The sequence below is a fragment of the Scylla paramamosain genome, chromosome 22 (genome assembly GCF_035594125.1).
Source record: "Scylla paramamosain isolate STU-SP2022 chromosome 22, ASM3559412v1, whole genome shotgun sequence".
In the NCBI taxonomy this organism is placed as follows: domain Eukaryota; kingdom Metazoa; phylum Arthropoda; class Malacostraca; order Decapoda; family Portunidae; genus Scylla; species Scylla paramamosain.
The window spans coordinates 7651721-7667255 of NC_087172.1; the positions used below are offsets into that span (position 1 = coordinate 7651721).

Genomic DNA, 15535 nt, shown 5'->3' on the forward strand with positions numbered 1-15535 from the left:
TAATGATACTCTGTGTGGGTTCTGTATACTGCATGAATACCTATCTCCTTTAGCCATTTCCTTAAATCAAGGGATTGGCACCATGTACAAGTCTCCCTAGTTATTTCAGTCCCTTGCATCTTCCTCTGTGACTGCAATCTACGGCAATTCCATCCCTTGATCTTATTCTTTGTCTTCCCCTCAATCTTCTTCCCTCAACATGCATTCTGCAGACTTTTTATTGGTTCCTGGTCTTCTTCTTTTACTATGGGAATACTTGACAGGTTTAATTTAAGTTTTTGAACATTCCATTTTGACTTGCATGGCTGTTGACTTGAGGCTCCTTGGCAGGCTTGTGAGTTGTTCTTGGGTCATCGGGGAGGAATCCTGAAAGCAGGACTGAAGCGACTTAGGCTGGAGGGCAAGACTGTGCTTTATGTGCGACAGTTGTGCTCAATTTTCTTCCACAACCTCCTGGAGACTGCCAGAGAGTTCACCAAGGCCTTCTTTTCCAACCCTAGCTGCACCTCAGGTAATGCACACACACACACACACTGAAGCTCCCAACACTGGAGGAGAGACAAAAACAGTGTGACATGATCATGATGTACAAATATGTAGAAGGAAAAGAAAATATTGATATAACATTTTGTTCTGCTACAACAATTAATATTAAGAGGACACAATAAAAAAATTTACGAAAAAAGAGAGAGAGAGAGAGAGAGAGAGAGAGAGAGAGAGAGAGAGAGAGAGAGAGAGAGAGAGAGAGAGAGAGAGAGAGAGAGAGAGAGAGAGAGAGAGAGAGAGAGAGAGAGAGAGAGAGAGAGAGAGAGAGAGAGAGAGAGAGAGAGAGAGAGAGAGAGAGAGAGAGAGAGAGAGAGAGAGAGAGAGAGAGAGAGAGAGAGAGAGAGAGAGAGAGAGAGAGAGAGAGAGAGAGAGAGAGAGAGAGAGAGAGAGAGAGAGAGAGAGAGAGAGAGAGAGAGAGAGAGAGAGAGAGAGAGAGAGAGAGAGAGAGAGAGAGAGAGAGAGAGAGAGAGAGAGAGAGAGAGAGAGAGAGAGAGAGAGAGAGAGAGAGAGAGAGAGAGAGAGAGAGAGAGAGAGAGAGAGAGAGAGAGAGAGAGAGAGAGAGAGAGAGAGAGAGAGAGAGAGAGAGAGAGAGAGAGAGAGAGAGAGAGAGAGAGAGAGAGAGAGAGAGAGAGAGAGAGAGAGAGAGAGAGAGAGAGAGAGAGAGAGAGAGAGAGAGAGAGAGAGAGAGAGAGAGAGAGAGAGAGAGAGAGAGAGAGAGAGAGAGAGAGAGAGAGAGAGAGAGAGAGAGAGAGAGAGAGAGAGAGAGAGAGAGAGAGAGAGAGAGAGAGAGAGAGAGAGAGAGAGAGAGAGAGAGAGAGAGAGAGAGAGAGAGAGAGAGAGAGAGAGAGAGAGAGAGAGAGAGAGAGAGAGAGAGAGAGAGAGAGAGAGAGAGAGAGAGAGAGAGAGAGAGAGAGAGAGAGAGAGAGAGAGAGAGAGAGAGAGAGAGAGAGAGAGAGAGAGAGAGAGAGAGAGAGAGAGAGAGAGAGAGAGAGAGAGAGAGAGAGAGAGAGAGAGAGAGAGAGAGAGAGAGAGAGAGAGAGAGAGAGAGAGAGAGAGAGAGAGAGAGAGAGAGAGAGAGAGAGAGAGAGAGAGAGAGAGAGAGAGAGAGAGAGAGAGAGAGAGAGAGAGAGAGAGAGCGCCTGCTGTACTAGGTAGGATAAGCACCAGGCTGAGTGCTGTGCCAGTGAGTTGTGGTGGACTGGATTCTTACCATCTCCATCACGGCATCCTAGTTGTTTTGTGTCTTGTTGAAAACCTGGGAGTGGTTCTCTGACCATCTCATGGCCTGCTGGTTATTGTGTATGTGTGCAATTAGTGTTGTGCTGTTAAATGCAACTGATATTCAGAGTGTGCTGCTGGGAGCTCTGAAACTACAGGATTTCATAACTCTATGTATATATAGCTCTATGTATATATCCCCAGCACATGGTTTGTGATTCTTTCTCAGCAAGTAGGAGTCTGTTTGGTGTTTATTTTCCCTTCTTAGTTGGTACTGAGTGGCGATCTCAGTTTTAATAGCTTGGAGTGACCTGCAGGTGTCTGGATTCATCATGTTGATGCCTGTGATAGGCTAGAAGGAGTTAGTCTAGGGAAAGCTGATCTGAGTGTAGGGACAGCTGTGAGGAGGGCTGAACCTGGGCTGTAGCATTTTCTCCATGTCCACAATAAATTTGATATTAACATGTTGTTTGTTCAAGTGATTAAAGAATTTAGTAGCTTGATTATTTGCCTTCATTACTTGAACAAACATCATAATATCAAATTTACTATGGACATGAAAACTAATGGTAAATCACCTTTTTTTTTTACATTTTCCATACTATTTGTGCACTGCCACACATGTTAGAAGTGTCCAGGAAGAAAACAGAAGTGGAAAATTTATATGAAGTGCAGTAAGTAAAACATAAAAGTGAACTCAGAAACAAAACAACATGGACACAAATGAATATAGGAACAAAACAAGTTGGAAACCAGTGAGTACACCAACAAAACAACATAGACACCTGTGAATACATGAACAAAACAACTCAGACACCAGTGAATACAGCAACAAAACAACTCAGACACCAGTGAATACATCAACAAAACAACACAAACACTACAGAAGATGAGAACACTTATGATGGTAAGAGTTATGATGGTAGTGACAACAGAGCCTCTTTTCCTTCTGCAGCCTTTGTAGTGTGGGCGCATGGGGAAGTGAACAACTTTGCCTCCATGTTTTCTCGTCATGTCTTCACCACTCAGTCTGCTCTCACCACTGTGGCAGAGTGTGTCCGTCGTGCTGATCGCCATTGTCAGCAGGTAAATCACTGTCATTCTGTGGTAGTATTGAAATTAAATCTTGGCTTTTTTTTTTCTAAAGTTAGTAAGCAAAAAGACAGCATGTCCACAGCAAGGTGTCAGCAGCAGAGATAATAGGTAGAGTGGGCACTCATCCATGCATACATACTTGTATACCAACACACTCACAGCTTCCTAAAGCCAGTGCAGTGATGCAAGCAGAATACTGTAACATAAAAAAGGCTGTGTTGTGTAATGAAGATATGTATATTAAAATGTAGAGTGCATAACCAAACTTTGTCATGCTGTTAATATTTTTTTTATTCTTCTCCTCCTTTTGTCATTTCCCTGGAGTTAGAGGTTGGCACCATGTACCAGTCTCCTCCAGTTGTTTCTGTTCCTTGCATCTTTCTCTGTGACTTCCATCTTTTGCAATTTTACTGCAGTTCCATCCATCTCTAACTCTATTTTCCTTCAGCCTTCTTATACCTTTGATGTTACATGCTAAAACCCACTACTGAGTGTTGGAAGTGAATCCTAGCCCATAACATCTATGTCCCCTTGGATCTTATATTTATTATGAGAACCTGTCTGATTAAGTGCAACAGTTATGTTGTTATGTTCATGTGTCTGTACCTGACTGAGGCCTGTATTATGAAACACTTTGCTCTTTCATCATGAGAGATAATTAGCTGTGTTATTAAGACTTTTCCTCCTTTTGATAATGCAGAAATCTTATTAATCTATCATTAGAATCATAAAAACAGCCTTGAAAACTGTTATAGCTTCAACCAGAGACTTTTGAATGTAGTAGATGTACAACACACAAGTGTTTCAGAATATGGTCCTTAACCCCCTAAAGGGTGGATGACAGGAATTCCTGCTTGCTCATAGGACAGCAGGGTGCAGGAATTCCTGTCCTCCTTTCTCCCATTGAGATTAATAATTCTGTGACATAATTATTGTGTCTGGTGGCTGATGGCAAACTTTGTTTCCCTCCAGTCCCAGTGCACAGTTGATCATAGAAATGAAGGGACACACTAACAACTATTTCCCTGTGTCTGGATGGGTGGATGAAGGGAACATAATTAGGGTTCCTTATATCTACAGTCCCATTATTGGGAAGTGTGCTCAGTCTACCAATAAAACACCATTGAATGAGAGAGATATCATAAGATACATTTTTGAAATGCATGTTGAGAGGGTGGTTGCAATGTAGAGGGGGTGAGGCGAGAGAATAAGTCCAAAATCAACTGTACTTACACCAACATGTTTGCCCAATATGGCCAAATGTAACACCTCTTCCCAACACCATATCTCTGCCGTGCTACAGCTGAGGGACTTCCAGTTTGTTTTATTGTGCAGAGGAAAGATTGGTTGTGAAAAATACTAAAAAGTTTTGCATTTTTGTCTGAAATTGTCTCACAGGGCATTAGTGAAGAACATCTTTTTTTTTTTTTTTGGCAAACTTACCAGTGTAGTGCATGCTCTGCAAAGATACATTTGTCATCTGACCTGCCCTTTAGGGGTTAATTGTGCTGTGGTAGGAAATGATGGGTATGAAGATGGTGCTTTGTGCTCTAAAGTAACAGTGTGTAGCACCTTGAAGTAGGGAAAATAGGATAATAATGAGTTGTACTGGGGACAGTACACACTGTCTATCAGCTTGTCCAGGTATTAAGGAACAGCAAAACACTGCGTATTAACAGAGAGACTGTGGTACAGAGTGTGGCTGAACACCACAGAAGGCAAGCAGTGACTAGCCTATTTGCCAGCGTATTAGATACACCTCTGCATAAGACACACCCCTATTTTACTAGGATGTTTTATGGAAAAAAAATGTATTGTTTCATCATAAACTTAAGAAAAAAAAAATTGTGTGTGTGTGTGTGTGTGTGTGTGTGTGTGTGTGTGTGTGTGTGTGTGTGTGTGTGTGTGTAAGAGGGCCACTGGCCAAGGGGGGCAACAAAATTTTTTAATAAATAGAAAGGGTCACTTAATGCCAATTCCCATAGAGATCTGATAGAACAACAAAAAAAGGATAAGTGTCTTGAAACCTCCCTCTTGAAAGAGTTCAAGTCATAGGAAGGAGGAAATACAGAAGCAGGCAGGGAGTTCTAAACTTTACCAGAGAAAGGGATGAATGACTGACAGTGTTGGTTAACTTTTGCATTAGAGAGGTTGACAGAATAGGGATGAGAAAAAAAGAAGAAAGTCTTGTGCAGCCAAGCTGCAGGAGGGGAGGTTTGCATTTAGCAAGATCAGAAGAGGAGTTAGCATGAAAATAGTGGTAGAAGATAGCAAGAGCTACAACATTGTTATGATGAGAGAGAGGCTGAAGACAGTCAGTTAGAGGAGATGAGTTAATAGACAAAAAGCTTTTGATTTCACCCTCTTTAAAATAGCGGCATGAGTGGAAGCTGCCCCTTCCCCCTTCAACATGTGAAGCAAATTCCATACGTGGACAGATAAGGCCCCTGTATAGAGTTAGCAGCTGGGGTGGGAGATGAGAAAGACTGGAAGAGACAGCACTGAATGCCTAATTTCATAGAAGCTGCTTTAGCCAGAGATGAGAAGTGAAGTTTCGAGTTTAGATTATAAGTAAAGGACAGACTGAGGATTTTCATTGTAGAAAAGGGGGACAGTTGAGTGTCATTGAAGAAGAGGGGATAAATATCTGGAAGGTTGTGTGAAGTTGGTAGATGGAGGAATAGAGTCTTTGAGGCAGAGAACAGTACTAAGTTTGCTCTGCCCCAATCAGAAATTTTAGAGATCAGAAGTCAGGCATTCTGTGGCTTCCCTGCATGAGGTGTTTACTTCCTGAAGGGTTAAACCTCTACAAAAAGACATGAAAAAGTGCAGGATGGTATCATCAGCATAGGAGTGGATAGGTTAAGAAATTTGGTTTAGATCATGGATGAATAATAGAGAGAAGGTGCCGAAACCCCTAAAGGAGGGAGTGATTGGTCCTCACATCTGGTGTGATGCAGCACTGTAGTTGTGCAGTGCTACCATCACATCTAAAACCACATTACCACATTCTCTCTCTCTCTCTCTCTCTCTCTCTCTCTCTCTCTCTCTCTCTCTCTCTCTCTCTCTCTCTCTCTCTCTCTCTCTCTCTCTCTCTCTCTCTCTCTCTCTCTCTCTCTCTCTCTCTCTCTCACACACACACACACACACACACACACACACACACACACACACACACACACACACACACACACAGAGAGAGAGAGAGAGAGAGAGAGAGAGAGAGAGAGAGAGAGAGAGAGAGAGAGAGAGAGAGAGAGAGAGAGAGTAGATGGATGGTGGGATAAATGGAAGGAGAGAGGGAAGGGGAAGGAGGGAAGGGAAGGAAGAGAGGAGAAGGAGGAGAGGGAAGAGGAGGAGGGGAGGGAAGGGGGAAGGAGAGAAGAAAAGAAGGGGAGAGAGAGAGAGAGAGAGAGAGAGAGAGAGAGAGAGAGAGAGAGAGAGAGAGAGAGAGAGAGAGAGAGAGAGAGAGAGAGAGAGAGAGAAACACATGCATACACACACACACACACACACACACTCATACACACACACACACACACACACACACACACACACACACACACACACACACACACACACACACACACACAGTTTTGGATGTGAGAGAGAGAGAGAGAGGGAGAAAAAAAAGAGAAAACACATGCATACACACACACATTATCACACACTCTTTAGGAAATCACTTGAGTCAGATGAAATACCAGCAATGTGGAGGCAGGCTAATGTAGTACCCATCTTTAAGAAAGGAGATAAAACTTTAACGTCAAATTATAGACCTGTCGGCTTAACTTCTGTTGTAGGTAAAATAATGGAGTCAGTAATACTGAAGAGCATTAGGGAGCATTTAGACAAACATAACTTGATAAATCAGTCACAGTATGGCTTCACGAAGGGGAAGTCTTGCCTGACGAACTTGTTAAGTTTTTACAGTAAAGTGTATAAGGCAGTAGATATAATGGTGATAGTTATGACATCTTATATCTGGACTTTAGTAAAGCATTTGACAAGGTACCCCATCAAAGACTCCTGAGAAAGGTTAGGGCACACGGGATAGATGGGAGGGTGTTAGGCTGGATAAGGTCATGGCAAAGCGACAGGTGACAGAGTTGTAATAAACAGTTCTAAATCTGAGTGGGGTCAGGTAACTGGTGGGGTGTCACAGGGATCAATATTAGGGCCATTGTTGTTTTTAATACTCGTATATATCACTGACTTGGATAGTGGAATTAGTAGTGATATTAGTAAATTTGCAAATGACGCAAATATAGGTAGATTAATTAGGTCAGAATCGGATGCCATCGCCTTGCAGGCAGATTTAGATAGGATGAACAAATGGACGGACAGATGGTAAATGCAGTTCAATATCAACAAATTCAAAGTACTTAACGTAGGTAGAGGAAACCCACACAGTAGGTACACAATAAACTACGAAACTCTGGTAGGTTCAGGGTACAAAAAAGATTTAGGAGTTATAGTTAGCTCTGAACTCTGTCTAAGAAAGCAATGCATAGAGGCCAGAAACAGGGCAAATAAGGATTCATTTTTAGGAGTGTTAAAAGTAGAAGGTCTGAAGTAATATTAAAGTTATATTTGGCTAATCTAGACTACCCTGTGCAGTTCTGGTCCCCACATTACAGGAAGGATATAGGTCTATTAGAATCAGTACAAAGGCGAATGACTAAAAGGATACAGGGGATGAGGAGTATTCCTTACGAGGTGAGATTGAAGCTGTTAAATTTACATTCTTTAGAGAGATGTAGGTTAAGAGGGGACCTGATAGAAGCCTTTAAGTGGTATAAGGGTTATAACAAGGGGAACATAAGCAAAATTCTTAGGATCAGCAAACAGGACAGAACAATAAATAACAAATTCAAGCTTGAAAAATTTAGGTTTAGGAAAGAGATAGGAAGAAATTGGTTCTCAAATAGAGTAGTAGATGAATGGAACAGACTCAGTAATCATGTTGTTAGTGCTAAGACATTAGGGAGCTTTAAGAGAAGATTATAGATGGGGATGATAAGTGGAAATAGGTAGGTATATTTCATGAAGGGACTGCCACGTGTAAGCCTGATGGCTTCTTGCAGCTTTTCTCATATCTTATGTTCTTATGTTCTTATGTAAATGAAAGATAAAATGAGAAGGAATGAGCAGGAATGCCTGTTAGCAGATGTAAGCAAGATCTTGATACCACAGGTGGCTCGGAATTACTCCTAAGCCAGGCCTTTGTATTGGCAACTCCTGTAGAGAAAAAAAGAAAAATGGCAAACAGAATACAGACATGATCTTTCACACTACTAATTCCTACATCTAGTACACCACATTTTCTCCAGGAACTCCTTCAGAGTCTATCATCCTTTCATTTGTCTCCCCACATAGTCCCAGCAGCAACACCATCCATTCCCTTCCTGGCTTCTCCACTCTTAAATTCCCCAATTCCCTCACCACCACTTGCATCATCTCATCTCTGTCCTTGGCATACTTCACACACTCCAATGACTGATTCTGGAGTACAGTGCCATCAAAACATAAACGGTGCCTCCAGAAAACAGTGGCGCACCAACATGAAAATACGCTCTGAAATCTGTGCCAGAAATCTCAAGGAACTGGATTATTGATGGCTGGATTTGTTAAAGTCATCAGTATAACAGTATAACAATGAACGCAGGTTACTTAACTTCTCACCACAACTGTGCTATTGGGAAAATTTTAATCTGGTATAAGAAATGCATGAAAGAAAAAAGAAAGATGAAGAAAATGAAAACTGGTGATTTTGACAGCATAGAAAAGTGTTAATCTTCAGTTAAAACAAATTAACACACACTACTTAACTTCTCACCATGTCTGTACTAATGGGAAAATTCTAACCTGGTATAAGAAATGCATAAAAAAAAGACTGGTGAATTATTTTGATAGCATAGACAAACAAACACAAACAGTTTTGCATTTTTATCACTCAGGCTTATACCAGATCAGAGTTTTCTCAGTAATACAGTAACTGCAGAAAAAAACTGGATACTAGTGGCATGGAGCTAATAGGTATGAAAAAATTAGATTGGTAGACTTTACTTGTATTCAGTACTTTGTATTCTCCCCATGAGCTTTTATGACCATTTTGATCCTGTCTGGCATGGAATCAGTGGGGTTAGTGCAGGTTTGCAGTGGTGTTCCCAGGATCCACAGGTTTTTGATGGCATTGATGAGGCATGGCACCGACAAGATATCTTTATTTTCTAGCTGCTGTTTCTTCTCTGCCCACATTTATTCTATTGGGTTGAGGGTGGCAAGTTTCCTGGCCACATGATGATGTTGATGTTATGTTCCTCAAGCCATTTTGTCACCCTTTTGGTCCTGTGGCATGGTGTATTGTCATGCTGGAAGAACTCACACTGGTGCAAGTAAAAAAAAATTAAGATGGTGCTCCTCCAGAACTTTAATATAGTGGTCAGCATTCATAGTTGTTTTGGTGGACAGCACATACAGTCCAGCCCTGCCTATTATTACAGTAAAGGCACCCCAAACTATGATGGAAGAAGGATGTTTCACTGTAGTATGCAGGTAGTGGGTGTCTAAGGAGCTTATGTTTGATGGATGATGAAGCTTCCGAATTTGCTTGGCGCCACACTGGAATGATGGTTCATCACTGAACATCACCCTACGCCAGTCCTCTGCAGACCAGCGTTTGTGTTGGATGGCAAAATCCAGCCAAGCCTGGCACATCCTGTGAGTTAGGAGGGGTGCTTTAGTGGCAGAACATAGTGGAAGTTTTAGCTGCTTCTGGCACTGCTCTTGAATAGTGTGAATAGCAACATGTCCTAGGAGGTTAGGGTGAGCCTGGTTTAATTGTCGGGCTGTAATGTATGGGTTTTTCAACATCTCACATTTTATAAGTTTATCTGTGGCCTTTGAAGTTTTACAAGGGTGCTCAGATCCTGATTTTCGAGGAAGAACGGTGCTTGGAACATGACCTTGTGCATGCTCGAAGAGGGAAAAGAGGGAACTCATTCTATGCCTTGTCCTCTCACTTACTTAGGTTTTCCTCCCTTAACCCAATGATATGGGCCTTCTCAGTATCACTCATCTTGCCTGAAGCATAAACTCATTAAACATTAAGCATAAACTGAAAAAAAATGTAGCCTAAAATAGTGGCAAACCAACAACTAGGTCAAAAGTAAAAACAGATCTTCTGAAAGCACATCCTCTCACTCTGACAGTGTGGAGGCCACTGAGCTGTTAATCACATAAAACATAACTGGTGAGGTATAATAATTTTCCAAAACCAAGCGTTACAGCACAGTAGACTATGATGAGGAAAAAACTTGCAAAGTATTGGAGATTGACTTGTATCTTTTTTTTTTTATACTGTACATACCCACATTATTTTCATCTCACATCACCACACACTCTTTATGACACTGTGGCACCATTGCAGTTGGCTGACATAGGGCTGGACCTCACCTTCGCCCTCCACATTCTGCTGCTGAGGGATGTGGAAAAGTGGATCTGTGATGGAAGGGACAAGCTGGTGGAGGCTGTCAAGCTGAGAGGACAAGAGGACACTTGGAAGACACTAAAATATGAGAACAAGGAGCAACTCAACAAGTTTATTGAGGATATGAATGACATTGGGATAGCTAGCATTGAGAAATATGTCATGGGTGAGTATTTACTTTGTTGTGTTTGCCTAGTTGAGTTTGCCAAATTGTGTTTGCCTAGTTGTAGGATTTGAGGCAAGCTTGTGTTTCCATGTCTCTATCTATTTTCGTCTGACTAACTGTTTGTGTGTGTGATAATTTAAGTAGAAGTATAATGGATGACTAGAAGAAGAAATTAATATGTAACAGATATCCAGTGCTGACAAAACACAACCAATACAAACATTATCTCTCCTCCTCCTCTTCATCATCAACAGAACATAAGTCACAAAAAACACAGCCTCTACTATTATCCCTCCTCCTCCTCCTCTATCCTCATCATCATTAACAGAACACATCATAAAACAAGTACACTAATATGTTCTACCACAGATGATCTGTGTGTGGGGCTGACAGACAACACAGTGCAGTTCAGCCGAGCATTCCTGTCCTATCTGGAAGACATGCTGAGGCTCTTTTGGCCTGAGACTGAGCGGCTCATCAATGAATCTCTCACTGCAATCTTTTCTGCACAGCTGAGACACTGCCAAGTGTCCCTCACTGAGCCCCTGTTCAAGAATGAAGTAGGTATTCATCCCTTTTTCTGGTAAACTCTGGAACTCCCTGCCTGCTTCTGTATTTCCTCCTTCCTATGACAAACCCTTTGAAGAGGGAGGTTTCAAAACATTTATCCTTCAATTTTGGATGATGCTTTTGACCTTTCTTTTGGGACTGGCACTTTTAGTGGGTCTTTTTTTTTCTTTTTCTTTTTTTTTCTTGTTGCTCTTGGCCAGTGCCCCTTTATGCAAAAAAAAAAAGAAAAAAATTGTGTCTATATTTATAGGAACTGGCCATAAGTATGTCTGATGTCTTTTTGCAGCTTCCCTTATTCCTTCATCCACCAGTTGGCCTTTTTTTAGTGTTGATTCTCACTCACAAAAAGTGCAGTTCCTCATAATTTTACTTTATCAGTGTTGTTATTCATCAAGAAAAATTTATTTGACTGAAAGTGGCTTAGTCACTGATGGTGCTCATTTGAAGCTATTTCCTGGAAGCAAAGGGAAAACCAGTATGTTAGTATGAAGCCATAACCAGCAAGATGTGTTTGGGTCAGTAAAGAAAACGGAGATGCCTTTGTTGTCCCTGTCAGGTTCCTGCCATCCGGCGTAACAGTGCCTTCCTACTTGATGTGATCTTGACCCTTGGGGAACATCGCTATGCTGAGGAAGTTGGCCACACTCACCCCAGCCTCCCTTCCCTGCATGCCCTGCGCCCTGCCCTCACAGGGGAAGCTACCTCAGCCTCCACTACTTCCAGTTCGGCTCCTACCATCAGTAAATATGAGTCTAACTTCATATGATAGGAACCTGACATTCCACTGAGGAGCCTATGTGCTTTAAGGGTAGTCATGCAGGTTTGTTAACTATGTGTGTAGTCACAAATTATTATTTTTTACCCCCATACGCCAGTTAGTGCTGACATGTGTGATTCACCTCATGTACTAGTAAGCTGTTTGTGTATAAAGAATGCAAATATTTTTATCTTATGTCACTGCATCCTTCCCCCCTTGGATACAGACACCATTGTTGTAAATACATTTTCTATTCTCAGCTATGAAGTGCATAAATCATCACCATTATTTGTGATATTAAATTATATTGTTTAAGGAAATACAAAGTGAAGCGAGTGCATTGCATTTCATTACCCTAAGGGAGGTGTTGTGCAGCCACCAGGCTGGTCTAGGCTTGGTCATATCAGGATAATAATAATAATATAAAGTAAACCTGTGATATAACAAACCTCTGTTTACCAGAATTTGGGTATAACAACCCCTTTAAGGCCACTGAACTTTCATTTACTTTTGTGAATTAATTGTTCACAAATTATGGCGTTTTTCAAAATGATCAAACACTTGCTTTATTTTATAAACATAGTAGATCTTAAAATGCTGGAGAGTTGGCTGACATGCAGTCAACTGCATATTCTTTAAATGTGGTTAGGTTTTTTGAAAGGTGATGCAATGTTTTTCTACCATGGAGGCTAGCCACACCCACTGCAGTGACATTACACTGATTGGCTGCAGCCTGGGAAGAGGCAGGCAGCAGCCAATCAAGAGTTAGCCACATGTAATGTCATGCAGAGGGTGTGACTAGCATCCACAAGAGAAAAACGTTGCACCACTTTCTAAAAGTGCTACACGAGAGGATGCATTTGACCAAGCGACTCCCAGTAAATAATGAGTGGTATCTTAATTAATGACCTCTGGATATAGTGAATTTTCATCTTTAGCAACCAACCCTTAACCCATGTGTGCTTAGGTGTTTTCAGTAATGTCACCGACAAGTCAAACGCTTTGCTTGCAAGGCAAATGGAAGTATATGTGCCTAGCAGAGCAGTTGCCTTTCCAGGCCCAAAAGGCAAACAACCAGTCAGCGAGTAGTAGAATACCAGAACATCATTTAAGTTCCCATAGGAATGTACCTTGAAAAATAAAATATAGAATATAATGCTTTTTGAGATCAAGAAAGTTGGTGTTGCATAAAGAAATACTTCTTTTCTTGTCATTTCACATTAAAAAGAACCTAAAAGTGACAAAAAGCAATGGAAAGAAGTGAAGATGCTGCATTTTCTGGTGATATTTTGCATCAATTTTGACCGATAGGCATTTTGTCTGACTCCATTTTGTGGCTGTGACTTTAATCTTGGACCAGTGCTGTTTTTTTGTGTGTTAGTGCATTTCTTGCATCATCTCTTAACATAATCATATGTGGACAAGGAACTATATATTTTTTTGCAATATTATAGCTGATATGAAGCTAAAGCTGGAAGAAAATTAAATTAAGAACTCATACATGCTGCTACCACACACCTCACATGCCTCTCCAGAGATCCCACTAGCCAGCCAACTATCCAAGAGACTCATTTTCATTACAGCTGCCACCTAACCATTAACTACAGTACTATACATCCACACCACCAGTTACACCTGTTCTGCTGAAGGTAATCTCATCTACTATATAATGTTAAAATTCAAAGTACTGTGTGTGTGTGTGTGTGTGTGTGTCAGGGTTGGATAAAACCTGGGTAAAAAAAAAAATTGGTTAGAAAAACCCACTGGGTTTTATTGTTTTTTTTTGGGTGTTTTATTTATTTTTTGTCTATTCCTCATATTTACATGTAAATAACTTTAAATAAGCAATTAAAAAGTAATTAGAGTGAGACAAAAGGTTTATTTTTTTTTCATGTAGGGGGCACCAGCCAAGAGCAACAAAAACATAATAAAAAAAAAAGCCCACTGAGGTGCTGAACAGTCAAAAGGGGTTGTCAAAAATTTAAAGATAAGTGTCTCTCTCGAAAGAGTTCGATATAGAAAGGAGGAAATACTGAAGCAGGAAGGGGGTTCCAGAGTTTACTAGAGAAAGGGATGAATGACTGAGAAGACTGATTAATTCTTGTATTAGAGAGGTGGACAGAATAGGGGTGAGAGACAGAAGAAAGTCTAGTGCAACAAGGCTGTGGGAGGAGGTGACGCATTCAGTTAAAAAGATCAGAAGAGCAGTCAGCATGAAAATAGCAGTAGAAGATATCAAAAGATGCAACATTGTAGTGATGAGAGGCTGAAGCCAATTAGAGGAGAGGAGTTGATAAGATGAAAAGTTTTATATTTCACATTGTCTAAAAGTTTGGTATGAATGGAATCCTCCCACCCCTCATAAATGTAACATACTCCATACATGGATGGATAAGGCTCCTGTACAAAGTTAGCAGCTGGGGGGCTGAGAAAAACTGGCAGAGACAACTCAGAACACCCAGCTTCATAGAAGCTGTTTTAGTTAGAGAGATGTGAAGTTTCCAGTTTAGATTATAAGTAAAGGACAGACCAAGGATGTTCAGTGTATAAGAGGGGAACAACTGAGTGTCACTGAAGAAGGGATAGTTACCTGGAAGGTTCTATCGAGTTGATAGATGGAGGGATTGAGTTTTTGAGGCATTGAACAATACTAAGTTTGCTCTGTCCCAATCAGAAATTTAAGAGAGATTTGAAGTCAGGCATTCTGTGGCTTCCCTGTGAGAACTGTTTACTTCCTGAAGGGCTGGACATCTATGAAAAGATGGGGAAAAGTGCAGGGTGGTATCATCAGCACAGGAGTGGATAAGAAAAGATAAAGTTTGGTTTAGATCATTGATGAATAATAGGAAGAGAGTGGGTGACAGGACAAAACCCTGAGGAACACCACTGTTAATAGATTTAGAACAGTGGCTGTCTACCACAGCAACAATAAAACAGTCAGAAAGAAAACTCAAGATGAAGTTACAGAGAGAAGGATAGAAGATGTTGGAAGGTAGTTTGGAAATCATAGCTTTGTGCCAGACTCTATTAAAAGCTTTTGATATACCTAAGCCAACAGCAAAAATTTCACCAAAATCTCTAAAAGAGGATGACCAAGACTCAGTAAGGAAAGCCAGATCACCAGTAGAATGGCCTTGATGGAACTCATACTGGTGATCAGATAGGAGGTTGTGAAGTGATAGATGTTTAAAAATCTTCCTGTTAAGGATAGATTAAAAACTTTAGAAAGGCAGGAAATTAAAGCAATAGAATGTTAGTTTGAGGGATTACAATGGTCACCCTTTTTAGGAACAAGCTGAATGTAGGCAAACTTCCAGCAAGAAGGAAAGGTAAATGTTGATAGACAGAGTTGAAAGAGTTTGACTAGGCAAGGTGCAAGTATGGAGGCACAGTTTCGGAGAACAATAGCACAGACCACATCAGGTCCGTAAACCTTCTGAGGATTTAGGCCAGCAAGGGCATGGAAAACATCACTGCCAAGGATCTTAATAGGTAAGATGATGTAGTCAAAGGGTGGAGAAGAGGGAGGAACAAGCCCTGAATCATCCAAGTAGCAAGGTAGCAAAGATTTGAGTTGAGCTTTAGAAATAAATGAGATGACAGTGGTGCCATCAGGTTGAAATAAAAGAGGGAAAGATGGAGAAGCAAAGTTATTGGGGGATGTTTTTGCTTGGTGCCATAAGTCATGAGG

The 15535-nt window shown here is 41.1% G+C and overlaps 1 protein-coding gene across 1 annotated transcript in view; it reads left to right on the plus strand.

The window, feature by feature from the left end:
- The window catches only part of LOC135111511 (exocyst complex component 8-like), a 30574-nt gene extending 18394 nt beyond the window's left edge, over positions 1-12180 (plus strand). Inside the window, exons 10-14 of the mRNA XM_064024873.1 lie at positions 331-511; positions 2720-2850; positions 10292-10517; positions 10887-11077; positions 11644-12180. Of these exons, the coding sequence (XP_063880943.1) occupies positions 331-511; positions 2720-2850; positions 10292-10517; positions 10887-11077; positions 11644-11853 (939 nt within the window). The 3' untranslated portion in view covers positions 11854-12180. The remainder of the gene's footprint in view (positions 1-330; positions 512-2719; positions 2851-10291; positions 10518-10886; positions 11078-11643) is intronic.
- Positions 12181-15535: the final 3355 nt, after the last annotated feature.